We start from the raw sequence: 27,016 nt of genomic DNA, 5'->3' as shown, positions 1-27,016 counted from the left end.
GCTCATAGTGTCTGTTTCAACGTGTTGTGTGCGTTTCGTAATTGTTATATCTTCTCTCTATAACCTATTCTCTTACATGAGTGATGAGTTTATCATGCTGTGGCTTTGATGGCTTTAACAAACAGACAGATACATCAAGGTAGCAGCATAATGTAGTAGCATTTCTAGTAATTGTTTACACACATGGCTAGAGCATATGCTTACTTTCCTCGAAGTATGACATACTCAACGAATAAAGGCATCAGTCGTTGACCTCTTAGTGTTTCGTAGTCTTCAGGGGATAGGAGGCTATAACAACAGTCAATTCGATATCTGTTTCGTAGAATGCAAGCTGGTCCTTCACCATTAAACCCATGGATATGCAGGCTTAAAAAATAAGACATGGACAGCATAGAAGATTTGTAAAGAAGTATGTGTGTCTAAAGTGGTCCTTCTTAACCGTCCTCACCCCATGCAGCCCTACGCATAGAAATATTGGCGGGGTTTGAATGTGCGTTAGTACTTTTCGCAAGGCGCGCATTTCGTCGCTTTGCTCGGCGAGTCCACCCTTTGCAAACGCCAAAAAAAGCGAGCGTCTTTTTGGTTTCTTGGCAATAAGAGCGAAACGAAACTATTTCTTTTCTACTATTGCAACTACTTTAAAAACTCAAAAACACCTACAAAAGCTATCATAACGAAAAAAGACGGGCAGTAATTCTTCAAGATGACGAATTTACCTGTCGTAGTTATGGATAATGGAACCGGGTAATGATGAAGAACAAGAAAACCATGTTTTTTTGAAAGTGAAGAGAGACACGGCAGTTTAATGGGGGTGTTTATTGTAAAGATTTGTTTACTAATGTTAAAGTTGTACACTAAATGTATAAAGGTATTCCAAACTCGGTTTCAGCGGCAACAATGAGCCATCGTTTGTATTCCCAACGGCCATTTCGACGCGTGAGGCTCCATCGTCGTCCGGCCGACCCGGCGTGCCTAGCAAGCCTTCATTCTTGAGCAACAACCTGGCGTCTAAACGTGGTATTGAAGACCTTGACTTTTACATTGGCGATGAAGCTGTCTCCAATGCCAAAACTATGGCAATCAACTATCCTATCCGTCACGGCCAAATTAATAACTGGGATCATATGGAACGGTATTGGGAACAGTCGATCTTCAAATACCTCAGATGTGAGCCTGAGGACCATCACTTTTTACTGGTAAAAATATCGCTATACAAAGGGCCATTCATGTTACATACGCTATATACTAATAGTGCACCGCATGTTGCACGGATAGACCGAGCCACCACTAAACCCACCCGAAAATCGTGAAATGACCGCCGAAATCATGTTCGAGTCGTTCAACATCAAAGGATTGTATATTGCTGTACAAGCTGTGCTTGCATTGGCTGCATCGTGGACGTCCAACAAGGTGGAAGAGCAGACGTTGACTGGTACGGTCATTGATTCGGGTGATGGTGTGACCCACGTTATTCCTGTGGTAAGTTTAATAATGTACTACAATGCTTATGTCTCTTTCCCAACATATGTTCAAAACTTATGAGTTAATGCGCATAATGCTATTAGGCGGAAGGCTATGTGATTGGCAGCTCTATCAAGTCAGTCCCTATTGCAGGCAGTGACATTACATCGTTTGTCCAGTCGTTGCTCCGTGAACGCGGCGAGACCAACATTCCACCCGAAGATTCCCTACGTGTTGCTCAACTCATCAAGGAGCAATACTCTTATGTCTGCCCGGATATTGTCAAGGAGTTCAAAAAGTATGACCAGGAACCAAGCAAGTATTTCAAAAAGTACAATGGCATCCATACCATGACTGGAAAGGAATACTCGGTGGATGTCGGTTTCGAACGTTTCCTTGCGCCTGAAATCTTCTTCAATCCCGAAATCGCAAGCTCTGACTTTTTGACGCCGTTGCCCGAAGTTGTGGATACCGTTATCCAGACCAGTCCTATTGATGTGCGCCGGGGTCTTTACAAGGTAAAGCTGATGTTTAGTCAAAATCTATGGTTAAAATAATGAGAACAAAGAGGACTCAGTCGTTTCTCTATAGAATATTGTGCTTTCTGGTGGCTCGACCATGTTCAAAGATTTCGACAAGCGTCTCCAACGTGATATTAAGAGAACCGTTGACAAGCGTATTCAACTTAGTGAACAACTCAGTGGCACTGGTGCTCGGGTAAGGGGACCCCCTTTTTTTATTATGCTTCCCTATCGGCACTAAGATAATGATACTCACACACAACACCCATACATTTTGTGAAGGCTACACCTATGGAAGTGAATGTTATTTCTCACAAGAAACAGCGCCATGCTGTATGGCTCGGTGGCAGTTTGCTGGCATCAACACCAGAATTCTATAACTACTGCCACACCAAGGCAGAATATGATGAATATGGTCCTAGTATCTGTAGACATAACCGTGTATTTGGTAGCTTGCTATAAAAAACGGGTTTTTCAATTTGCACCTGTCTTCTTCGATCTCCCTCCCTTTTTCACTCTCTCCGTTTTTTTGTCCTTCTATAAATATACACAAGCATCAGCAGTAAATGATGAAGATCGGGTATGACCCCGCTATTAGAAACTAAATATATGGGTTGATTAAGATATATCGTGACAACTAAATAAGCACAGATTCTGTAAGAATAAAAATTTATATCTTGAGCTTATCATTACATAGAGAAATAGACATACGAATCTACCACGGGATGCTTTCCCTTGCAACGGCATGTCTTCCTTAAGATTATTGCGATGTTGTTTCTATTCAGCCCCGTCAATATTTGTCAAACGTTAAAAACGGTGTATGTACAAAGTTCACCGGTACATCAGCTGAAAAATCATAGAAACCAATGATATAATAACAATCAGCCAACTTTGGATTCGCCTTTGATGAGGCCATATTGCAAAGAAGATCTATTACAGCAACGCGTTTTATGATGTCGCGAAATTAGGACATTATTGAAGTATACAACGAAAGGGATAAAGAGCGACTTTGATGTAATTAAGAAAGAAGGGATATATACGGCCAAGTTTGACGAAGATGGATTACCATGATGATTATAAGGCTTTGTCAAGATGGAGAAAAACAAGTAGCGAGGAGCCCAGAAGCAGCAGCACATGGATGGTTAAAAAAACCGTACAGCGCTCCATCTGTGATGTCCGTTGATAAGCGCAACCATGTCGCCAGCTTCAACTACGATGTCTACAAAGCTTAGGAATGATGCATTCGAAAAGTCATTTGAGATAATACCGGACGATAAACCACATATATTCCATACACTGCATATTCATGACACTAGAAGCTGAATAGGGCCTCGTCAGCTTCTGAGCAAAAGCAATCCGTTCAAAGCAGAAATGAAGCGACGATCAAGGCATAATAAATTTTTAGGGGCTAAAATGGTTGATTCCGGTTAACGCGAACGGAGTTCTGCTGTGTTTTAGTGCAGAAAAGCTGCTAATTATATCGGACAGCAGCAACACACACATAAGCTCACAAGCACAAAGACTATTTCCTCTTTTTCCCTTTGCTGTCTGTGTATTTCTTTCTTCCTTTCTTTTTTAACTCTTCCTTTCCTTTCTTGCTTCCTATCCCTCCCTCTCTCCCTCTCCCGCTTTCTGATAACATGAGACTGTCTTCGATTGTTGCCGGTGCTTTGGCCGTGCTCGCTGTTTCGTCGGTTCCGTTCGCCCGAGCTGATGAAAGCCTTGACCAAGAAATTGCTGAGGCAAAGCAAAAGTTCTGCAGTGGTGTGTGCCAAAGATCAGCTACTGACCTTTCTCTTAATGTGGTTTCGTAAGAAATCACATATGTTAAAGAAGTGAAACACATAACTAAATAGCAAATCTGGTGTGATATGTATAACTGTCTGTTAGGTCTTTCCGTCACTGCACCCACCCAAGGTCAGCAGTTCGCCGATCCCACTCAAGTACGCCTCACTGTTGGTAAGAATAAAGGATATACAGATGGATTGTTAAGTTCGATCGTCTAAACAACTGCATCGATATAGAGCGTCAACCCGACGAGCAAGCAAAGACCTTGAGAGGTGTCGATGTAGGTTTTATTTTTATTTCTTTGTACAACGAAAATAAGGGGAAAGCAAAGCCCTCTTTATCATTTTTCGCTCTGTCTCCCTAAATTTCTAATAACCAACAACAACAACGACATGTTACTATACGTACGTCGTATGTGCGCGCGCGGGGATTCCAGATTTACTCCATCTCAAATGACGGAACGCCAAAATACCTCGGCACACCATGGGAGGACATCTATAACCTCAACACCAAGGCTTCGCTCCCTGTCGACATCACCAAGGTAGAAGGCACCGACGCTGCAACACAATACCGGTTCCGGTAAATATAGAAAAATATATCTGTACATACACATACAAAGGATCTTCTCCTCGTGCCGAAGCAAACAGACACTAAACTATATTGATGGATGTAGAGTATGGGTGAGAAACGAACAAGGTATAGTTGATATTACTTCTTTAAGGAAGCTCCAGTAACTAACATATTAGCATCATTAACGCCCTCAAAAATTCCAGGCCCCGATTGTACCTTGATGTCCAAGGTAAGCTACTTGGCGGGGCCCCTGCTCCCTCCGCTCCCTTATCGAACATGATGTAGCTCTAGAAAATCAACTCACCATGGTTATCGATATGGTACAGGTCTTCCGAGTTGCCGCATCGCACACCAACGACGCTTCGTACGCCATGCAGAGCCTGGACGGCAAGATTGATCGCGGTTGTTTCGGTATCGATTTGACCGCACCTGCCATCGGTAAAAAGCTCAAAGCAAGTGACGGCCCCATCAAAGTCAATATCAGTACGTTCTCTATTTTCCGCTAATTACTGTTAATTACCTGGCAACAACAAAAACAACAAACGGAGCCTGTTGTACTATATATTCCCAACAACTTACTAAACCGCATCTCGTACAATCAATAGAGCGCGACCCTATTTCCGGAGTGAGCGAATATCGGTCAATCGAGTTGTACAAGTACCATTCCGACACAAAAGAGGCCGAGCTTGTTCATAAGTCTTGGGACAAGAAGACAGAAGCATCGGAGCTGTTCACCTTCAAGGATACACTCGACCAAGGTGTCACATCCGACGATGATGAGCCTTTCTTTTACAAGTAAGGTTCCATAAAAAAGTAGATCATTTTTACCCAATTACGGAAATTAATTTTCTTTTTTAGGTTGACGGCAGTAACAGAAGACGGCAAAGACTGCGAGTTTTCCTCGCACCCCTTCTACTACCAATAGATGCTGTTGTACGCTCACTCACTCACTTGCACCTCCAAAAAGCTTCCTGCACCTCTCTTCCTCTCCCGCTCCCATCTAGCCCCACATCCATGCGGGCTATAGCAAATAATGTTTTGTGTACCAAATATACTCCTATACAGATATACCTCTTCAAATGATGTGATGTCAAATTAAGCTCTATACCCCGTTCTGATTAAGCGTGTATAGACCAGCTTTGTCAACGCGATGCGTTCGACATTCTCATATCATCGTCGTCGGATCTGTACTATTCATCAATGACGATAATCAATATCCCTTCTTTATAGGTTTTACAAACAGTGCTGGGATGTCTGAGATTATGGGTTGATGTATTGCCAAAAGAAAAATATCATGACACCTGTTTAATTTTCTTGTAATTCATACAGGCTATACGCTATTAGAGCTGATTCTTTTTATCATACAGCAAACTATGGTTTTTTTTCTCAAAATGTAAATTAACTTCTGTAGATTATATAATAGTAATATCATGTCGTTTATTGCTACTGTTGTTTTTGCCATTGCTGGTCAGGGTATGTATTATGTGCCACGTCAAAAAACAGGGTCATGTTACCCTCATTTATGCACTTCTTTTTCTTCAAAAAACCATTTGTTTATGTTTTCCTAAAATCCTAGCAACAAATTGAAGCGCCTTGTCTCTTTGCTTCCGTGGTTACATCGATACACTCTTGAAACAGTGATCACACTTCACAAAAGGTTAACGATTATAATAGGTGGCATGCTCATTATCACCGTATTGTGCATAATCTTTTTGTTGATGCGCTCGAAAATATACCAAGGTGTCAGCCGCGTTGCAGTATACAACCCACCCATCATTGTCATCATCTTTACTAAAGTCTAGGGTCATCTCTATTGTCAACACCATCATCCTACTAGATAAGTGCAGCAGTAAAACGCCGGGTTTGGGAATCCAACTATAGGCTTGCAAGGTGAGCGTATGACAGGCGATTACAAGATTATTTACTACATGCATGGTTGACTACTCTTACAATGCATCTACATAGAAAGCCAGACATCCTGTTTTCGGCATTAGCGCAACGTCAGGAGCAAGTAAAAAGATATAAACGCACACTAAGGTCGTTGTTTTTTCTTTCAGAATACATCAGAGATATTTCTTTCAGGCATCTTTCCAAAAGAGAAATGACCTATCGGGTATCATAGCTTTAGAGGCATAGCAAAATGATATCAGGTATCCTTCCTTCTCCTAACTCTGTACCCATGCCACACTGCCATATGTATGATACACCTGCTTATCGCACACGTATGATATCTGGAAAGTACTAGTACATTGTGTTAACTCTTTTTATGCTTCCTTTTTCACGTTTAGTGCTCAAACTACATCTTGATTTAACAAAAAACGTAACAGCGCATCTTTGTGACATCAATAATATACTGTACCCATATGAGTATGTTGTTCTCTCCTGCTTATTCGCATGTAGATAATAATTGGAAGTCCTACTATGCATAGATCAGATTTGTTACTTTATATGTACATAATTATAGCAAAACGATCTATTGCAAAACACTTTATGATACAGTAGTTTGCGTTTGAAAATGTAAAAATCGAGATAGCAAGGTGTAAATTTTAGATCGTATGATGTAATTTTTTCAAATACATTGTACTTTGGAAAATGCCGATGTCATTTCTTTGAGCCTGATGTATCATTGACAACAAAATAGCCGCACAGGGTCAATTAACGCATTGCTACTGTTCTCCCGCGGCTTATTTGACGTGGTCTATTCTGACAAAATACGTGCATTAAGAAGTATTATCAGACAAAGGAGCAGCTCTTGAGAGACAAAGTAAAGATGCATTTGTGGGATAAAGCAACGTGCAAAAAAATGAATGGGGGTCGGCCAGGTGATCCATTTAGATGTTCACAGAGAGTCAAAGGGGTGCTTGCACTATGGTATCCATCCACAGGACGTTTATCAACATTGGTCCCTAGGCAAATATGACTCGACAAAGAGGTATTTGGCAATGTATAGAAAGTTAGTACACTAAACTCGTCTAGAACCGTAAATATAAGTAACTTACCGATTCCCCGGTAGCACTTGGAAGAGCAAAAGACAGTATTGACCCTGGGAGCCACAGCCCATGGTTTGGTTGTTGTGAAGAAAAACACACGGGGCGCTATTGTTTTCGGTAATTGGGAAACCGAGCGAGCTCCCAAAAAGATCAAGCTGACCAGGGACATACGCCATCACCATAAGTTGTCCCAAGGGCATACGTAGTCCTATTGTCATCCCGTCTTCATACCCGACATCAAGTCTGTTCGAGATGGCAATTCCCACAGGCGACGTCATAGGCTTTTTAAGTAAGAGTCCGACGTCAGCAAAATATGCTCGCGACACTTTTTCGCCTGCCTTCACTTGCATTACACATACACCTTAGCAAGTATTGCGATACCTACAACGAGAATGACAAGTACCATCGCTTCTTTGCCGCAAATAGCCTTAAGGATTGGGGATTCTATTTTTTCAAAAATCATTTGTAAAAATAATGCACAATCCTCCTTCGTCCAACATGCTAGAATCTTCCTACCAGAGGTGTCTCGACGCTATCCAGAAGGATTCCTCGACACCAAATAGCGTCAAGCAAGAACTAAAGAAGTTGTTAAAGGAGATATGAACAAGATAAGAGTGATCCACATCACCGTTTCCTCATCTTTTCGTATTAGAACGACAATGGCATTTCGTCACCAGCGGTCTCGTCGAACACATATCACTTACACCAAGGAGATAATTCGTTCACATTCATCAACTCTACTAATTACGGGGCTAATACGGTTGGCAAGGAAGGTCCCGGTGACACCACCACAACTTGCAATTATTGGATATCCTTGAAATTGTGGCCAAGGCTTGCCTGACCAACCCCGCTGCCTCCCCTAATGACAACGACAGTAGTGAACTCACTTGCTACAGGAAGTGTACGAAAATATTTGATGAGGTGCTAAACGGTAGCAGGATGCAAATCTTTAATGGGGAGACGATGTGTAAAGCCTCCAAATTGATCGCAAAAATGCATAAAAGGGTATTTGGTTCGAACATTCCATTGAACAAAGGATTTGGACGCCAGATCGATCTGATTCTTTCTGCTCATAATGGGGAACTATCTATGAGCGAATGGAAGAGACTCAAAGTATCGCCACAAAAGTCGCTGATCCAGCAGGCCAGGAACACTAGGATTATAAGGCCATCCTTTCCTATCTGCTGAGTCTTCCCATTGAGGACAATCTCATGGATAACGTATATACCATCATTGGTATGGACTTCACCGGCCCGATGGGGTATATGATTGCGGTGAACGCATCGGAGATGTGTACGTCTCTCGCCGTCTTTCAATACTTGTAATACCTACATATCTCGACGAGCTACCTTCATTCATTGATACGCTGGATCGGTTGTATACTTGGCGACAACACCACTGCAATCTCAAGGATATTGTTCTCCCGGCCATCCGAAGTCAAAAGCAAGCCGCACAACTCTCCAACATCTGCGGGTTCGATGATGCCAGTATTCCCAGATCACCAAACATTTACTTGACACCTACCAGAAAAGCGCATGGTAGATTGATTGATAATGACATCATTGAAAATGACGATGGTGATGACGCTGAGGAATACTATGATAGTGATTAATTGTTTTCGCTGGGAAAATCTTCCACGCTCATTTCTCCTTTATACCACCACACTGTACATTTAAGCAACTTTTGGTCTCCAAAACTCTCATCCTGCAGCATCAATAAAAAATTGCACTCGTTGTTCTTGTAATTAGGGTGGCAACCGAAAGTATATGTATGTCAAATATGATTTCACCAATAAAACTAGTTTCAGCTTCTACATAAGACGTTACGGAAAATACATCTTCGGCGGTTCGGCCAAGCCGATAGTCACCAAGTGCTAAATGGAAATTTGTTGCATGCTCTTCGTCAACACGATATGATCCATCCCAGCCAAATTGCATCTTTACCTCACAGTGTATTTTGATATGCAAAATGCTTTATTGGACGAGAAATACTAAGCGCCAATCATTAGGAAAAATCCAATATTGGATCCCGTAATTGCCTTGATTACTGATGCTTTGATCCGGGGAATAGCATGCTACTTTGGTTCCTCTTTTTGGTATTCCCTCCTTTTTGCCATGCTAGTGACGCCTTGGATTCAGCACCTTCTCGACACGGGGTTGTTGCATACATCATCGAGTGAGCTCCAGTTACTCAATCCAGGCGAGTCGATCTTACCCATCTAATAGATCTGACATGTTTATATAACCCTTCTTAGCATCCTCGGCTTACCGACCGTAACAAATTCTGTGTGGCTATTTTCTTTCTGTGTCGCGGAAGAAGCTTTATGCCAACCTCCAGGCACATGCTCCACTTTACGTTCCGTTGCAATTAGCTATATCAATATCCAAAAAACAAATGACATCGCCTGTTTCAAAACTACAAAGTGTTTGGCAAACCTACATCGCAGAATCAAAGAACTACATCCCATATCGACGCCTACATTTTCAACGCAAACTACTGTATCTTGCAGCACTGGCGAACGATCTATGGCGAGAAACGGCAAACGATCTATGGCTGAACTATGCGAAATTGATTTTCATTGGCTAGCGACATTGATTTCCATTGGACTACGACATTGATTTCCATCGGGCCCGACATTGATTTTCATTGGCTGCGACATCACATATTGGAAATACTGTACTTCATCGAAACGAAGCTCATCTTGTTGTAACTACGATTCAGAAAAGAGATTGGCTCATTTAAATAAGGATATAGAAATCTGTCTCTCCTTCTTTCAATGCGTAACCCTCTTAATCGTGCCAAATCAACCTTGATCCACGATCTCAAATCGTTTCTACGACATCCACCCTCTGATTCGTCGTCCACTGTCTATCGAGGAACGCTTTTCGAATGGCAAACGCATCAAGTCTTTGAGCAAGAACTCGGGATGCGACTACGACGCGTAGGTGGAAAAAGCGACGGTGGCGTGGATTTACGAGGCACGTGGCCATTACGCGACTTGTCACTTTATAAACAACAGCAACCTTTTGGGATAGATATTGCACCGAGCATCATCGTTCAATGCAAGAGTATCAAGGCTGGATGTTCACCTGATCATGTGCGGGCACTGGTCGGTTCAGCAGGCGCATTGGATCCTCAATCCAGTATAGCAATGTTGGCTACAAGCAGTAACAAAAAATATACAGCCGATGTCATTTCGCATTTCATGGAATCACATATGCCGTTGGCCTTGGCAAGAATATGTGATGTGCGACTTGACTCGCTTCTATTCAATCCTGCAGCAGAAACAGTTTTACAAGGTTTGACAGTAGCAACCCAATTCGATTCCAATGGCAACTCAACACCCGTATTGATGCATGATGGAGATATTGTTGATCGAGATAGAAATTGTTCATAAAAAAACAAGACTTTTTTTCTGTGTAATGCGTTTTGGTGATATTGTAAATGAAAGAAGAAAGCAAAAGAATGTATATAGTATATTACAATGATAAAAGCTTTAAGGGAAAACATTAATTATAATAAAGTATCTTCAGAGCGAAGGTATTCTCCAACATCTGCCTGATGGAACACAATGATATCCGTTGGCTGAAGCTTCTTCATATCTGCTGTTGATCGAGCAGTGACACCGAAACCCTAATTGAACTCTTGTCAGTTTACCCATCCTCCGCTATATGCATAATTGCTCCCCCTTCCTATAGTTGCAAAAACAAACTTACCAAAGGCATGTCTGTCATGGAATAAACAACAACACCAGTGTGTTCAGGTGTATCATCCGTAATGCGACCCAAATGTGCCTTGACAACATTATTGCCATAGAGATATGTCATTTCACCATTTGGCTTGATCCAGATCTTGTGCTAATACGATATGAATGTATCAGCCGTTTTCCGCTTCTATGTCATTTCAATATATAGCGGTTTACCTTTGCATATTGTGCCAAGTGATCCAAAGCGGTGACATGGAGCGTAAACTTTCCGGTTTTGGTGAACTTGCCGAAGCAGACACCAGCAGATCCCAACTGATCTCGACCAACAGAAGTTGCTATGCGTACCATGCTCTCACTATATATAGATTCTTGTTGAGTATATGTTGCCATGTGTTGTACTTTTATTTGTTCTACCCTTCCTTTATAGAGTACCTGAGGTAGTATACTCGATCTTTGTGCAAACGGAAGCAGTAAGTTTCATCTGGCCGATCAATCAAGTGCTTAATGTTCGATCCGATGCTACATAAGTGACAAGCTATTAGACTTGCATATTTTTCAATCACTTCGAAAACGTTTGAGATCGTTTACTATTTTGCTAATTTCTCGAAAAGCGTAGTTGTTTCTTCGTTTGTGAGAGGACGCATGGTGACTGCAGTACAATGTCAAAAAAAAGTGTTGCTTTTCAAGGAACTTGAGCCACTTGAATAATTCTCGGATATGCTTGTCAAAGCGAAAATTTATTGGCACTCAAACGATGTTTGGGAAAAGAAGGGGAGCGCGCAGTAAACAGGTCCAGGAAAACCCATGGAAGCAACAAGCGCACCATTTCTATAGATGATATGATGGATGCTGCAAAAAGGCAGGTGAAAATGTAATACTTGCTTGTGTTGGGTTGGTAGGATCGAAAGGGGGAAGAGGTGACTTGGTAGGGGAGAATAACTGGGTAACAGCAGCGAAGATCATGGCCGTACTCGAGAGAGAATCACGACTAAAGGTAGTGTACCCGACACGCACCGCAGGGCAATCCGGGTTGACACATTGGAGAGCGCCATGGACCTTCACTGCCTTGATTTTACCGTTTTTTGTAGCCTTGGTTGCCGTTGCCATCACCAGTGGACATTAGCAGAAGGACAGGTTTGACTAGTTCAATATTCATCCTGCAATACCACCGGACAACAAATTCTATGTTCATTGCGCATCTTGCGGCCGCCGCGCCGAGGTCGCCCACGTAGATGGGAGCCTACGCCTGTGCTGGCAAGGCCAACACACATGACAGGACGCAGGTTTTTGGCGTTCCTTTGTCGCAAGTTGCGTATAAAGACGACTTGTAGCAATTTCGCGGTGACGGTGTTCATTGAGGGCAGCGTTGGAATAATAAAACTTGCGTAGAACGTCGACATGCTGTAGCCTGACTTTTTGCCTTTTGAAGGTTTCCACTGGATCGCAGATGCCAACGAAGCAGTTTTCTTGTAAGTCGTGGAGAGCATTCCGCACTTCTTCATTCTCAGGCTGTGTATCAAAGTTGTTCATAAACATTAAAGCAAGATAAGCTAAGTATGTAAACTGTCACGTATGCGTACAACAATTTTACATGAACATACCTTCTTCAGCCGGTTCTCCTGCCTCACCATGAACTTTTTTGTTTTCGTCGCTTCATGGATCTGTTCGTGTGTGATTGTGAATGGCTTGGGTAGTTTTAGGTCCTTGACTGTAAGCGTTTCAAGATCAATATATTGCTGCTGTTGTTGTAGCTGCTGGTCCTGTTGCTGGTCCTGATGCTCTTGCTGCGGTGAAGCTTTCATCTCACGGTCCAACAGAATCCGCATCTGCTGAATATTCTGTCCTTACATCCGTATACGTCCTTTGTGGCTCATTGTGATGGATCCGTTTTCAACATGGTTCAAGACCCAGCTGCAATGTATTGCTTCCTTTTTTGATATATGCGGTGGCGGGCTTTGATGAGATGTTGTAGCATCACTATGCAAACACTGCCGCTTAGCCGGTGGTTGTTGCTCTTCCAATGTAGATCCTTCCCGCTTGGCGTCACTCTGTTCTTGTAGGTACAATTCAGAACTTCCGACAGCATTTTTTAAATCAAAGGTCGTCTGGCGCTTCGCTGGAGGTGGTGGTTCTAAATCCATGCCTTCCCTCTTCATATTTGCTTGTGTGGCATCGTGTCGCGGGATGGCAGAGGGTGAAGACGTGTCGGACGCTTGGTTGATTGATACATTTGCTCCAAGCGAACCTGCTTCGGCTAATCTTGGCTGCTGCCGATGAATTTGCTGCGCGTTGTAGAGAGAGACGTGGAAAAGAACATCTTGTTTGGTTAAGGCTGTTGTCTGGGACATTGTAACATGACCGTAGTCTGTACCACCGTAGACTTGACCCAATGGGCAATGATTTGACAGATCAATATTAGCAGCTGTATCTTCGCACTGAGGCTTTTGCACAGTCGGTGTTATTGCTGGGACAGTAGTTGCAGCGGCATTGTCTTTCTTGTTGTTTTTCGCCTGCTCGATAAACTACAGTAATGGGAAAGTATCAATCAACAACCAGTACATGTGTTAAAGAAGTCCAGAGAGGATAATATTACCTTTTGGGTCTTGTATCTACGACTTTTCATTCTTCAAATCACGATGATTAAGCAGCATAGCGAGCCTAACTTGCCGATTTTCACGCACACGTATCGATAGTGCGGCACTTGCTTCGATTCTTTCATGTTTGGTTGCAAAACTGAAAACGTTTTCTGGCTATTTTGCGTTCCTTGGCGGTTTGCTGGTATTTTTTCTTTAGAACACCATGTCTTCTTTGTAGCTCTTTTGTGCTCGATGTTGCCCGCTCTTCATCAGCTTGTAACTGTTCAAGCGTCTTATCGGTCGTCCCAATGGTTGCTGACGCTCCTGACCGACCTCCCTTCTTTCGTCGCTTTCGTTGACGTTCCTCATATGCAGAGACCAACGGCTCACAGCCTTCCTTCATGATTCCAACGATTGATACGGTCTTGTCTGGTCGTACGATAATGCGATTACAGAATTCCATGCGATGTCGGTCCGCTAGTGATTCAACACGAGACTGATCGAAGAAGGACCATAGCATAGCATCGGGGTTATCTCGAGCTCGTTCACGCGATGTACAGTGCCCGCTCGATAATTCGATACTCGATAACTCGATATTTTCGATAATTCGATCACTTTCTCAAATGACCAGGCTGGTAAGCAGTAAAATATCGACAAATCGATAATTCGATCATCGATCACTTGGCTGTGACATATCGACAAGTATAAACCAATAGAAATGCTTAGTGACGCGGAATCGAACCAGCGATCAGTGTCGGATCATACATCAGAGTCCAGAGTTAACATGTATTCCCAATAAAAATTCGTAGTATATATTTATTCACTAAATTTAGAAAGTCTATGAGGTGGGATTGCGTCAGCTTCACTGATTGCCGCTCCTCTGACTCCAAAAGTCTAACTCTTTTTTTTACCAGATACAAGATGTCCATATCCAATTTGTGTGTGATGTCAAGTTTATCTATAAAACTTTGGTAGAGGCACTTTTTTTCTTTAATTGCCCTAATATTCGCATCGGCATCATCTTCTTCTTCATTTTGTTCTTCGGTCTCTCCCTCCTCGCCTATTATAAAGACGAGGGGATTTTATCCATCAATGCACTTACTTTGTATGATGTCCCTACTGTACCTTCATCTTCAACGTTCTGATTCACCAAACGATCCGTTCGTTCTTCCAGCGTCAACATCTCATGGATCCCGTCGTCTTCGTCATCTGGAATCACGAAAACTGTGTTCGTATCATCTTGATCATTGCTGACAGATCTTAGGTACGAGTCAAGTTCGACGGTCAGTTCCTCCTCCTCCTGCAAAACAACAGCTTCTTCGGATTCAATTACTTCTGTAAGGGTTTCCACTGACATAAGGCCAGTATGTCGAAAACAATTTGAAATTGTTTCGGACGAGACACGGTCCCAGGCCATAATAGACCAGTCCAAGGCTTGTTTGAACTTAATGTTGTAAAGATCGTGAAGCTCGTTGTTGTTGTGGCGAATTGTTGCTCTGCGAAATAAGATGCTCCTAAAATAGATTTGGCCCAACAAGTTCTGCTTTCTTAACATCCAAATAAATCACTTTGTCTGCTTAAATCTCCTGTTGTTTACAATGTACTATACTTTTTTTTGAACGAAGCAATGATTCCTGCATCAAGCGGTTGGTAGTGGGATGTGGTATTTGGAGGAAGCATGCACAACTCGATATTTTTTAACTGAATTTCCAAGTTTTTATGCGAAGGTGCATTATCCATCAATAAGAGAGCAAAAATTGGACCGCATCCAGCAAAAATTGGACCGTATCCAGCAAAATTGGACCGCATCCAGGCAAAAATTGGACCGTATCCAGCAAAATTGGACCGTATCCACCAAAATTGGACCGCATCCAAAATTGAAGGACCGTATCCGGACCGCATCCAGCAAAAATTGGACCGCATCCAGCAAAAATTGGACCGTATCCAGCAAAAATTGGACCGTATCCAGCAAAATTGGACCGTATCCAGCAAAATTGGACCGTATCCAGCAAAATTGGACCGCATCCAGCAAAAATTGGACCGTATCCCGCAAAATTGGACCGCATCCAGCAAAAATTGGACCGTATCCAGCAAAATTGGACCGTATCCAGCAAAATTGAAGGACCGTATCCGGACCGCATCCAGCAAAAATTGGACCGTATCCCGCAAAGTAATACTTGTAACAGTCCTTGACTATTATGGTGTATTGAATCAGCTGTCGTTCTTTTTCATGTTTTACTAACATTAACTTACTCAGCTTTGATCCAAAATCTTTTCCTCCAGCAAAGCGTCCAATGAAGTAGGGGCCAAGTTTATGCGAGCCAGTTGCATTGGTGACAAGGACAACAGTTACACGACTTTTATCGACTTTTCGTCCGGCAATAGGTTTGTTCGAAATCGTTCGACGTGGCACTTGCTTGTAAAAAAGTCCCGTTTCATCAATGTTATAGATGCATTCAGGTGGAAACTCGGCTATTTGGCCTTGACTTCTTCGAGCTGCTTTTGGATCTTTTCATCGTCGATGTCAACGGAGCCAGCCTCACCATGGATACCGTGTGATTTTAATCTGTGACGTTTCATGAATTTGGTGACCCAGCCGTCAGAATACTGAAATCCTTCAGGAACAACAATGTTGAGGCGTCTTGCTTGAATTTTTGCTTGGAGAATGATGCTTTCCCTGTTGACTGGTTGCCCAACAGATGCCATATCCATGACGAATTCTGCAAGAACGTTTTCGACTTCTGGCAATGCTGGTACGCGTTTTCTTTTCATATTAAGCTCGGTTTCCGACATAGCGAGATACTTCTCTTTTTCTCTAAGAATAAGCGAGATTGTCGATTGGACAGGTGGTTTCTCGAGTTTGAACTCATCCTTAGCCCATTGTGCTAAAGCACGTTGACCGACTTTAGGATTCTGCTGTTTGTATGTGCAAATAGCAAATTTTTGGCGGTTTGTAAGTGAGTTGTTGCCCTTAATATTGAAGTAAAAAGATAAGGTAAAGAAGACAATGTTTTTTGCTGACAGATGACATCAGCTACTTTATTACTACATGTAACACAAGATGACAGGGTGTCTATACTTTCTTCTTGAACCTTCCTTTTCTTAACGGAGTCCCAATTCCATAACTCGATATTTCGATAATTCGATCACTTACGGCTGTGACCAAAGTGATCGAATTATCGAGCGGGCACTGTAGCTGCACTGGTAATGGTAAGATTGCTTAAAAACTTATTCAAGTGCACACAGCCATCGATGTCGATCAAACCCAAAAGAAACCTTTCTAACCAGTTTTGATCCAAATTGTTTTCTTTGGAAGATATCATACTTATTTAAATCGTAGTTTCTGCAGAGACATGTCAAGAAAGGCGGTCCCAATCAATGTGCTGTTGTGAGGTTTGTGTAAATGTCCCTTCCTAAAGAACGTCGTGCCAAATTTTGACATTTGAAAGGGAATTGTGTGCTGCGGTTTGAAGAACGGGATATAGTCTCCATCATTACGCCTCACGATCTCTTATGTGCCTCTGATGTTGAATGGTATCTGCTTGGCTACGTTCTGTGCTCCTTACATTTATTTTAAGAGGTAATTAGGTATATGACAAACTTAACCATGACAGCAATGATAACAATCGAAGACTGAGGCGACTACAGCAGTGAAGTAGCCGAGAAGACTTTTCTGTTTTCTCAACTTGATAAACTGTACTGTATGACGATAGTAACAATGCTACAGGCATATGATGCTGGTGATGGTGCTGCTGTTGTTGCTACTACTGGTGGTGCTAATAGTGGCACTAACAATAGTGGACGTCAAAAACATTGACGATAATTAATGACAATAACCCAGAAGATGACGCTCCTGAACGAGATATGCTCGGACTGTAGAGCAACGGTGAATTTCACCGTACATGAAGGCTAAAGAAACTGATCTTCTGCGGTGGTTGCTGCTACTGATACAAAAGGCCTGTAAACATCATCGAGAGTTAGTCATTGTTTATTTACTTCTGTATGATTCTGCTAATTAGAGATGAGCATCAGTTTCCTGTACATGAAGGCCGAACCTTGCAAAGTAGAATATTGTTTATAGATGATGCTGCGCTTTTGGTTGGCTTGGAGCGTGTAGAAGCAAGGAGCAAGAGCTGAGCAAAAAAGTGATGAGTCCAACGTACGCATATGGACGATTATTACTATATCTACTTTGTTGGGGCTACATACGAGAATGCAAGTAGTATAATTCAAATGGGACATCAGACCTATGGGTGGCAGTAGGCAGGTGACGAGACCAACACATATTTACATAGGTACAGGAAACCTGCTCGGAAGATTGCTCAAGGTAAAATCATTTAATCTGACAGGCACACGCGTAATACCGATAATTTATACTCTATGGTGTATTGACTGATCGCTTCTCACACAAAGGACAAAATCAATAATGCATTTGAGCTTACGATGCATAGAAAAAAGAAAAATAACACAACTAGTAATATTCCATTCAGTGATTCCGCTACAACATTTGTTACTTGGTTTCTTTCCTTGCATGAGATTATGGCACGTCATTTAATTTAGAAACTTGGTTATCGTTATATAAAAGTGTACTATATACTATCATTGATTGCTATAGCATGTGTTATGATCATTGTTTGAAATGCCCACTAAGTCCCACGCATCTGCGAACGAAGAATACCACGCATATCGATAAAATAACTATAAAGCTTCTCCATATTAGCGTTCAATATGTTGTTATTTTGGTTTATCTGGGCTACCATCATTTGTTACAACGACTACCATGTATCACGCCACATTATCAATAGGCGGGGACGGAACGGATCCCGATCAGCACGGCTCAATAGTCATGTGTAGTCATGTCTGGGGTCGCAGAAAAAATCATGTATCGGTATGCTATAAATTTTGACAAGCGCGGGTCTGGATTTGTTTTTCTTCAACCTTTACACAATGACCATTACATTGATTGTTGCTTCTAAGGCTTCTCCAGCTAGCTACGGTACGAGTTTAAGGACAAGCCTCAAGTCTACCTTTTAACCTTTTACTTTATTACTAATCGCTCCTTCTTTTATGTGATCTAGGCGTTTTGGCTGTTGCTGCTCAGGTCAACATGGCCAAGCCTCAAACTGTCGCCGTCGAGTACCGCGATGCCGCCAACCTCGAAGCCGAGGGTGCTAATAAGGCTGCTGCTTTGATCAAGTACAACGGGTAAGTCAGCATTGGCTTTATTGCTCGAATCATGATCGTTACTAAGCGATTTTTTTTCAATTTGCCCATTTATGAATTGCAGTGAAAATTATGACAACACCAACGCGATTGTGCGTCTTTTGGGCAGACTTGTTCCCGAGTCTGGTTTGTACAATGTCTCCGACCCCATTAGCTCTACTTTGGTATGGAAATTCAAAACAGAGGAATTCGCAAAAAAGAAAGGAAACAGTTTTCATGACCAACATATATATGCTACTTATAGGTTGATCAATGGTTGGATTTTGCTGAGAACAAGTTGGCGACTGCTGACTTCAAGGCTTTGGATGCTTCCTTCAAGGAGCTCAACAAGTACTTGACTCTTCGCTCATACTTGGTTGGCTACCAATCCTCTTTGGCTGACTTTGTTGTCTGGGGTGCTTTGAAGGGTATGTTTGTGCGATATCTCAACCTTTTTTGCGTTTTTGAAAATGCCGGATGACTCAATTTTTCTCAATGTCTATAGCTTCGCCCGTCTTTGCCCGTGTCTTGAAGACAAAGAAGGAATCTATCGGTCTTTACCTCGCTCGTTGGTATGAGTACGTTGCCTCCTTAGATGCCGCTCAGTTGGCCGTCAAGGATCTTCAAAACGCTGCCAAGGTAATAAAAATAATCGATTTTCTTGTCTGTAGATATACTAACATCTTATTTTATGAAAACAGCCTGCCAAGGTCACTGATCAGGGCAAGTTCGAGATTGGTCTTACTGCCGCTGAAATGGGCAAGGTCGTCACCCGTTTCCCTCCTGAGCCCAGTGGTTACCTCCACATTGGTCACGCCAAGGCCGCTCTTTTGAATCAGTACTTCGCTCAGACTTACAAGGGCAAGATGATTGTTCGTTTCGACGATACCAACCCCAGCAAGGAAAAGACAGAGTTTGAAGAGTCGATCAAGGAGGATTTGGCTTTGATTGGCGTCGACTCGTCCATTGTTACCCACACCTCGGACTATTTCGACGAGATGTACGAGCTCGCTTTGAAGATTATCAAGGAGGGCAACGCCTATGTCGATGATACGGACCAGACTACCATGCGTGAGGAGCGTATGAAGGGTACCCCATCCAAGTGCCGTGACCAGTCGGTCGAGGAGAACTTGCGTCGCTTCGAGGAAATGAAGAACGCTACTGAATTCGTAAGTTAAAATTACTTATTGCTGGTTCAATGAAACATTTTCGGTATGGTAAGTTCATGAAGATACTGTTTATCATAGGGTCAAACCTGCTGCCTTCGTGCGAAGATCAGCCCCGATGATCCAAACGGTACTCTCCGTGATCCCGTCATCTACCGTTGCAACTTGACTCCTCATCACTACACTGGTGACAAGTGGAAGGTTTACCCCACCTACGATTTTGCTTGCCCCATTGTCGACAGCTTGGAGGGCGTCACTCACGCTTTGAGAACCAATGAATACCGTGATCGTAACCCCCAGTACGACTGGATGCTCAAGACCTTGGGTCTTCGCCATGTCACTATCTGGGATTTCAGCCGTATCAACTTTGTGTACACCTTATTGTCCAAGAGAAAGCTGCAATGGTTCGTTGACCAAGGCATCGTCGCTGGTTGGGACGACCCTCGTTTCCCTACTGTCCGTGGTAAGTTGTTTTTCCTTTTTGGAACAAAGTAACTTTTCTTGTCCTAAAGGAAAGTCGTGTTGCTTAAATGTTGAATAAACATTTTTACAGGTATCCGCCGTCGTGGTATGACCATTGAGGCACTCAAGCAGTACATTTTGATGCAGGGTGCTTCGCAAAACACTTTGCTTCTCGAGTGGGACAAATTGTGGGCTTTGAACCGTAAGGTCATTGATCCTATTGCTCCTCGTCACACTGCCGTCATTAAGGACAACATGGTTCAGGTCAATGTCCAGGGCGCTCCTGCCACACCTGAGGTGAAGGAGAACTTGAAGCACAAGAAGAACCCTGATTTGGGTACCAAGAAGACCAGCTACTCGAGCAAGATCGTCCTTGACCAGGAGGATGCCAAGTCCTTGGAGGTCGGTGAAGAAATTACTTTGATGGACTGGGGTAATGCCTTTGTCCGTAACGTTGTCAAGGGTGATGACGGTTTGGCCACCAGTGTCGATTTGGAGCTTCATCTCGAAGGTGACTTTAAGAAGACCAAGAAGAAGCTTTCATGGTTGTCGTACGGTGACGAAATTGCCGATGTTTTGCTTGTCGACTACGATTTCTTGATCACCAAGAAGAAGGTCGAGGAAGGTGACTCGGTCGACCAGTTGGTTACCCCGGTCAGCGAGTTCAAGACGCCTGCTGTTGCTGATGCTAACGTCAAGGATTTGAAGAAGGGTGACATTATTCAGTTTGAGCGTAAGGGTTACTACATCTTGGACGAGCCTGCTACCGACTCGGCCCCTGCTCACTTTATCTGTATTCCTGATGGCAAGGCTGCCTCGACTGTCTCCAAGGCCGATACTTCGGCAAAGAAGGCCGACAAGGGCGGCAAGAAGAAATAGACAATATGTATATGAAATTCGACAAATTGTGTATTAAGAAAATTATATTAAAGTAAAGAATGAAATGTACTTTTCGTGTGTGTGTGTGTGTGTGTATGTTTTCGTGAACCTTCAATGGGTTTTAAAGTTCAGGCACAATCGCAGCATCACTTGATGATTTTCTTCGGCGTAGGAAACGCAAGGATGAATCATTGGCAAACGTGGCTTCGACCTCCAGGGTTGAATTGCCATCACCGTTGTCGCTCCATCGACGTCGTGGCTTGGGAATTGTATCACGGAACAGACTATTGGCTCGCGGCCGCTCATCTTCGCGTGGCGAGGTAGGTAATGATTCGGGTGTGATGGCTACTACGGGAGGAGGAGTCGGTGTTTTCCTCGGCGATGGTGCGGTTTCAAGGATAGCTTGGGCATCAGCAGATTCTCTTCGTTTTCGTTCCTGAGCTTGCGCTTCCATAATCGGTGACAGAATGCTCAATGTGCCACGAGATAGCGCGACAAATACAAAGAGCATAACGACAATCACTAACTGGGCCATTGAAACGCGTCGTTCAAATGCAATCTTATCATATAGTACTGGGTTAGCAAGATGGCTTTAAGCCCACATTATAGCAAATAAAAAGAATTCTTTTCTAACCTGATCCGCCAATAAAGCCATTTTGGCTGTCATTTCCTTCATATTGTTTTCTGTCATTTGCTGTAGCTCGTCGTATGCTTGCTCATACCGCCGTTTCTTTTAAATTACCATTTCTTAGATAACTATCTCGTGCTTTTGTTGAGGATAATACTATAGAGAAGTCGGTAATGGGTAGCTTACCATGCCATCGATTCTTGTCGACGCTGTATCATTGAGTCGACCCAAAAGCAATACGATTTGGTCCTGATGACGCTTTTCCATACTCATAAACACATCGTTGAGCATCTTGTTTTGCTCATCAAGATAGCGTTGTGATAAAGTGGCATTCAGCTCAAGTGCATTGAGTCGTTTCATGATCGTCTTGTAAATGGATTCCTGGGTATAACTGCTGTCTTTGTACATGTTGCTTGGTTTCGGCATGACGCGACTGGTTGCTTGAGCAGAGTTGTTGATAGCCGTATTAAGCAAAGAGCCAACGTTGGTTGTCATGGTAGTACCACTGTTACTACCACTATTACCAGTGGTCGTGCTGGCAATGGCGCTGGTCGTAGATGTAGTAGTATGATTCATAAGGTTTTCTTCGTTTTCGTTTACGCTCAAAGAGGCAGCTGGTGTGGATTGTTCTTCGACCGATGATTCTTTGTACAATATATCATCCGTTGGCAAGATAGTACTATCTCGGGTCATCGTAGGATCGCTAGGCACAACAGTCACGGATGTGTGATTTGATGAGAAAGACGCCGGTGATGCTAAAGATGATGACATTTCGTTCTGGCTTTCGGACGTAACTGCATCTGTTGGCAATATGGACGGAGTATCTGTTGTGACAGCCGATGGAATGACGAGAGATGTTGAAGAAGAGGATGAGATATCACTTGAACTGGCTTCGTTATCTGCCAACGTTAGTTTCTCAACGATGCCTACTGTTGGCTGCTCTCCCTCTTTTTCCAAGTCGTCTGGTAATGCACCAGCGATTGGCGTTGAGAATACTGGATTCGTGGCAGCTTCAATATTGTCGTTGATGTTGTTGTCAATGTAATTTTCATCATCATCTTCGTCGTTGACCGGTAAAATAACTGCTGCTTGTTCATGGTCATCACTAGTATCATCTTCTTGTTCAGGGATGATAGGCATCGTGTCATTGACTGTATCGATGTTTGGATGGATGATTTCATTACGCACTTCGCTAGGCCATAAAATTTCGTCTTCGATCTCGTAATCTTCGTCATCGCCGGCCCGTCGTTCCACAAGATAATAGTATTCCATCATGGTCATTCCATGCACGCGGACCAAGCTTAATGGACAATAATATTCGTGGCCATAATGGTTCAGAAACTCAATTTTGATGTTCTCAAACCAACCGAAACGATTGTTCACTTTAAAGACCTTTGAAAGAAAAAGCAAACAAATAAGTAAACGTATTGGAAGTATAAATAATTTTTTTTGATTGACAGGAAAGCATGGGGTGAGAGGATGAATTACCTGTAAATCTCTTGTGTTACGAGCCTGCCATTGGCCCAACAGTTTCCAGTCCTTCGTTGGATATCTGTCAGCAACATAGACACGAAATTCGCTGAACGTGCTGGAAAAGAACTCAAAGTTGGCCATCACAATCGTATCGATCAATACGGGCTCACAGAGATTGATGATGACGTATTTATCAGCCGAGCACTTGTTGAGCATGTACTGATCCTTGGATTCGTACACGATCGATTGAGCACCTTTGGCTTCCTTGTTGGCCCCTCGAACTGTTGCAGCACAGTCAATAGACGCATAGTTGAACCGTTCCTTTAATGACTTGATGGGTACAGACGCAATTCTGGATGATTTGGGTTGTTGCTGCTGTTGGTTTTGATTATTATTGTTGCCGGGTATATGGCTATTGGCTGATCCGCCAGCAGCTCGACTCGGTTCAATGTATTCCTCTTCGTCGTAAACATTTGCAGCAGGCGGGCCTTGACGGGCTTCGAACATGGATCCGAAATCATCTGCGAAATCACCATCGACACTGTCGATTATTTGGCCCAGATTGCCTCCACCTCCTCTTTTGCGATTACTGTTAGAAGTCCATCGATCATTGTTTTCTTTTTGTAGTACGCGTTGTTGTAGTTCTTCAAAGGACAATAGTAGACCGCCCCCGTTTCGGTTGTTGTTACCACTGCTATCGCCGTTACTCGATGCGGATTGTTGTTGTGCGGTATGCTGCTGTGTTGATGATGTCGAATATGATGACGACGAAAACGACGAGGATGAAGAGCCTGCTGCTGCCATGTTACTGGTGGTATATTTTTGCTGATTTTCGTGATTCGTACTGACTGCAGGAGTGGATGAGGCGTCGCCACGTGGCTGGTCTTTTATGAGTGATGAAGAAGGTTCATTATTGGCCCGCTGCTGTTCATGTGTACGCTCTAACGTAGCCAGTTCAGCTGCCCCCTCGTGAATTGCAGTAGGGTCGTTGTTATTACCGATACTGTCAAGTCGTTGCCGTTGTTGTTGTTGGTATTGGTGGGAATGACTACTACTGTCCAGCAGCATGGGAGGGTAAAGTAGATTGAAATCGGCGTCATGGCCTAAACCGGAAAGGATGGAAACATCGGGAAAAAGTGCCTGGAAAGAATCCAGATCGCTTTGTTCAAATGCCGGACACATATCCAACAAGACATCATTTTCACGGAATCGTAGACATTGTCGCTTGTCTATCTTATATCTATTATTACTGTTACGACGATGGTGCGAATCGTGGCTATGACTGGCAATGGTAAATGGAATAAGTGTAGAAGCAGTATATAGTGGGTAAAAGGCTAAAATATATATACAGATTGGATGCATCAAATAGAGTAAAAAAAAGAAGGTAAAATAATGGAAGATGCAGCACCTCCAATTCAGGAGTTTTTAAAGTGATTGTGTCACCAATAACAGGAGATCAAATTGACGTCTTTTTCCAACAATTTCTGTACGAAGATGGTGTGATGGTCATAACCTATTCTAAACCATCTTTTTGATAATGATGATGCTGTTGCTGACATTGAGATCCTCCTTCAATTTCTCGTAGATTTGTAGAGAATAGCATATCCATTTCTTCCAAAGTTTTGCCCTACGTGATTTTTTCATGAGGATCTGGATTACATCTTCACCATATGTTTGTTACCTTAGTCTCTGGAATAAACGCTAGGCAAAAGATTGCCATAACAATGCACCATATTCCATAGAATATAAAGGTGCCAAGAGTACTACTCGCTGTTGTGCATGTAATTAGCATAAACTACAATCTATCTAGTGGTCATTTTAAGACGGCTGATCGCATTACCTAGAAGAAGTGGACTGAACTTTCCCACGATGGCATTGAATGCCCAATTGACAGCCGTCGTAACCGCCGTGCTTTTGGCGCGCATCCTAGAGTTTAACATATTTTAAAATGTTTATTTTTAAATCACTGCTATTACGTTATTGACACTCTTGAGTGTTGGAATTGAACATGATACATACCACATTGGATAAATCTCAGAGCAGTAGATCCAGGGGATAGGGCCCCATGATAATGAAAAGAATACAGCGTAAACTGAACAAGTGTTCGAGAAGGAGGTTAGAGATGGTCCTTGTTCTCAAAAACAATTGTGCTATACGTACCATACATGAATACGATACCCTATAAGCGGTAGTTTACAAATGAGCCAACAAATAAATGATAAGGATCGATTTAGCAACGATAATGACACTCACCACATACGAGGCTGGATGCACTGCATCGCCCATGACTGACGGAGGTCGGGCACCCACACAAATGGCCACGGATAGCATACATAGACCCATTGCTGTACCTCCACCAATAAGCAGTTTACGTCTTCCACATCGATCAACAAGACATGAAAACCCGATCAGCGTGACAGCCATCTTCACGAGACCATACACCCCGGTTGCCAGCAATTCGGTCGTATTGGATGATAATCCAATGGATCTAAAAATAATAGGCGAGTAGTAGTTGATAACATTTGTTCCAGTCAACTGCTGGAACATTTGCAATGCACTGCCGATAATCAGTCGTCGTCGATTTTGACGGGCAAACACCATACGCCATGCTGTAAATGTTGAAGGATTTGATGCTGTGGATTGTTGTTGCTGTTGCTCTAATAATAATAGGCCACTTTGGATATGTTCGAGCTCTTTATCCACTTGTGCGTCATGAACATGCAATCCGCGTATACGACCCACCACAATGCGGGCTTGGTCGAGCTTGTCGTGTGCACAGAGACATCGTGGTGTTTCAAACATGAATGGCATGCCAAACAGCATGATGACGCCCGGTACCGTTTGAACGATCAAGGGTATGCGCCATAGGGCATCATCTGTTACAGCAACGTGACTCTGAACGACATAATTGGTCCAATACGACATGGCAAGACCAGCAGCAATGAAAAATTGCCATAATCCCCCTAGAATCCCTCGCTGGTCTTGATGAGCTATTTCCGCAACGTAAATCTACACATGCAAGCAATTGACCTCATGTAAATAACAGAGCTGCAGATTTGTTTGCATTGTTTTTTTCTTCTTCAGGCTATTTACAGGTACAAGCATGCTCATTGCACCGACCCCTAAAGACGATTATAGAAACATTGGCTGAGCAAAATGCTGCTGTATCAACAATAGAAGTAGGAACTGTTCATACAGAACAAGATTATTTACCAAGCCCTGCGACGAGTCGACCGGCATAAAGCATGGAAAGACCATCGCCAAGTATTTGTAGGATGCCCCCTAAGGTGAATATCGCAGCTGCGATCGTGATACTCCATTTACGGCCCAACTTGTCTATCATCATCATGGTCATTGTTACGCCTGTAATCGAATCTGACTTTTCTTTATAGATAGACAATACGTACCAGCTGTGATGGTGGCGGCCAAACTTCCTAGCAGACAACCGATTTGTAGAACGGCAACAATGCTGCCATTGATATCGGCTTCTCGTATCGTGTCATTTGGATCGATGCCGAAATGCGACTGAAACGAAGGGGCTATAAAAAGACCTCCAACGACACCCAAATCGAAGCCTACAAAAAGCATTGTGAC

General features: G+C 42.9%; 10 protein-coding genes across 10 annotated transcripts; 6 read left to right on the top strand and 4 right to left on the bottom strand.

Moving 5' to 3' along the window:
• The first annotated feature begins 544 nt into the window (after positions 1-544).
• BDB00DRAFT_809714 (putative ARP3-actin related protein) lies at positions 545-2,674 on the top strand. The gene is made up of 6 exons (XM_053122503.1): positions 545-744; positions 869-1,196; positions 1,276-1,479; positions 1,566-1,979; positions 2,053-2,178; positions 2,265-2,674. The coding sequence occupies exons 1-6, from the start codon at positions 704-706 to the stop codon at positions 2,442-2,444; spliced, it is 1,293 nt and encodes a 430-aa protein (XP_052982529.1). The 5' UTR covers positions 545-703; the 3' UTR covers positions 2,445-2,674.
• Positions 2,675-3,510: 836 nt separating this feature from the next.
• BDB00DRAFT_809709 (uncharacterized protein) lies at positions 3,511-5,670 on the top strand. Its single transcript, XM_053122502.1, has 9 exons — positions 3,511-3,746; positions 3,873-3,941; positions 4,007-4,050; positions 4,207-4,349; positions 4,444-4,466; positions 4,544-4,569; positions 4,667-4,823; positions 4,946-5,135; positions 5,199-5,670. The coding sequence occupies exons 1-9, from the start codon at positions 3,623-3,625 to the stop codon at positions 5,263-5,265; spliced, it is 843 nt and encodes a 280-aa protein (XP_052982528.1). The 5' UTR covers positions 3,511-3,622; the 3' UTR covers positions 5,266-5,670.
• Positions 5,671-8,200: 2,530 nt separating this feature from the next.
• Positions 8,201-8,518, top strand: BDB00DRAFT_758604 (uncharacterized protein; the record flags this gene model as incomplete). Its single annotated transcript, XM_053119069.1, has 1 exon — positions 8,201-8,518. A coding segment is annotated over one exon (318 nt), but the record flags the coding sequence as incomplete, so codon positions are not given.
• A 1,957-nt stretch (positions 8,519-10,475) lies between these two features.
• Positions 10,476-10,673, top strand: BDB00DRAFT_731972 (uncharacterized protein; the record flags this gene model as incomplete). Its single annotated transcript, XM_053118329.1, has 1 exon — positions 10,476-10,673. A coding segment is annotated over one exon (198 nt), but the record flags the coding sequence as incomplete, so codon positions are not given.
• A 112-nt stretch (positions 10,674-10,785) lies between these two features.
• On the bottom strand, positions 10,786-11,838 carry BDB00DRAFT_139257 (60S ribosome subunit biogenesis protein nip7). Its single transcript, XM_053116217.1, has 5 exons — positions 11,625-11,838; positions 11,469-11,555; positions 11,253-11,391; positions 11,047-11,187; positions 10,786-10,963 (listed from the first exon to the last, which is right to left on the bottom strand). Exons 1-5 carry the CDS (start codon positions 11,678-11,680, stop codon positions 10,844-10,846), a joined length of 543 nt encoding a protein of 180 aa, XP_052982525.1. The 5' UTR covers positions 11,681-11,838; the 3' UTR covers positions 10,786-10,843.
• Positions 11,839-11,958: 120 nt separating this feature from the next.
• On the bottom strand, positions 11,959-13,659 carry BDB00DRAFT_937067 (uncharacterized protein; the record flags this gene model as incomplete). Its single annotated transcript, XM_053129243.1, has 5 exons — positions 11,959-12,218; positions 12,306-12,599; positions 12,638-12,831; positions 13,282-13,558; positions 13,630-13,659. 5 exons carry the CDS (start codon positions 13,657-13,659, stop codon positions 12,189-12,191), a joined length of 825 nt encoding a protein of 274 aa, XP_052982524.1. The 3' UTR covers positions 11,959-12,188.
• Positions 13,660-15,036: 1,377 nt separating this feature from the next.
• Positions 15,037-15,971, top strand: BDB00DRAFT_139384 (uncharacterized protein). Its single transcript, XM_053116218.1, has 2 exons — positions 15,037-15,620; positions 15,724-15,971. Exons 1-2 carry the CDS (start codon positions 15,271-15,273, stop codon positions 15,803-15,805), a joined length of 432 nt encoding a protein of 143 aa, XP_052982523.1. The 5' UTR covers positions 15,037-15,270; the 3' UTR covers positions 15,806-15,971.
• A 2,487-nt stretch (positions 15,972-18,458) lies between these two features.
• Positions 18,459-21,453, top strand: BDB00DRAFT_809683 (tRNA synthetases class I, catalytic domain-containing protein). The gene is made up of 8 exons (XM_053122501.1): positions 18,459-18,608; positions 18,691-18,817; positions 18,900-18,999; positions 19,080-19,242; positions 19,320-19,453; positions 19,516-19,983; positions 20,062-20,443; positions 20,534-21,453. Exons 1-8 carry the CDS (start codon positions 18,560-18,562, stop codon positions 21,319-21,321), a joined length of 2,211 nt encoding a protein of 736 aa, XP_052982522.1. The 5' UTR covers positions 18,459-18,559; the 3' UTR covers positions 21,322-21,453.
• Positions 21,391-24,794, bottom strand: BDB00DRAFT_809679 (UNC-like C-terminal-domain-containing protein). The gene is made up of 4 exons (XM_053122500.1): positions 23,438-24,794; positions 22,136-23,341; positions 21,956-22,051; positions 21,391-21,880 (listed from the first exon to the last, which is right to left on the bottom strand). The coding sequence occupies exons 1-4, from the start codon at positions 24,782-24,784 to the stop codon at positions 21,443-21,445; spliced, it is 3,087 nt and encodes a 1,028-aa protein (XP_052982521.1). The 5' UTR covers positions 24,785-24,794; the 3' UTR covers positions 21,391-21,442.
• A 58-nt stretch (positions 24,795-24,852) lies between these two features.
• BDB00DRAFT_893562 (general substrate transporter) lies at positions 24,853-27,010 on the bottom strand (the record flags this gene model as incomplete). The annotated part of the gene is made up of 9 exons (XM_053128495.1): positions 24,853-25,049; positions 25,104-25,192; positions 25,263-25,348; positions 25,442-25,514; positions 25,583-25,601; positions 25,676-26,431; positions 26,516-26,544; positions 26,636-26,758; positions 26,830-27,010. 9 exons carry the CDS (start codon positions 27,008-27,010, stop codon positions 24,936-24,938), a joined length of 1,470 nt encoding a protein of 489 aa, XP_052982520.1. The 3' UTR covers positions 24,853-24,935.
• Positions 27,011-27,016: the final 6 nt, after the last annotated feature.

Source organism: Zychaea mexicana, assembly GCF_025766255.1.
Source record: "Zychaea mexicana strain RSA 1403 chromosome Unknown BDB00scaffold_15, whole genome shotgun sequence".
Lineage (NCBI taxonomy): Eukaryota > Fungi > Mucoromycota > Mucoromycetes > Mucorales > Lichtheimiaceae > Zychaea > Zychaea mexicana.
This window is presented reverse-complemented; position numbering and strand designations above follow the sequence as displayed.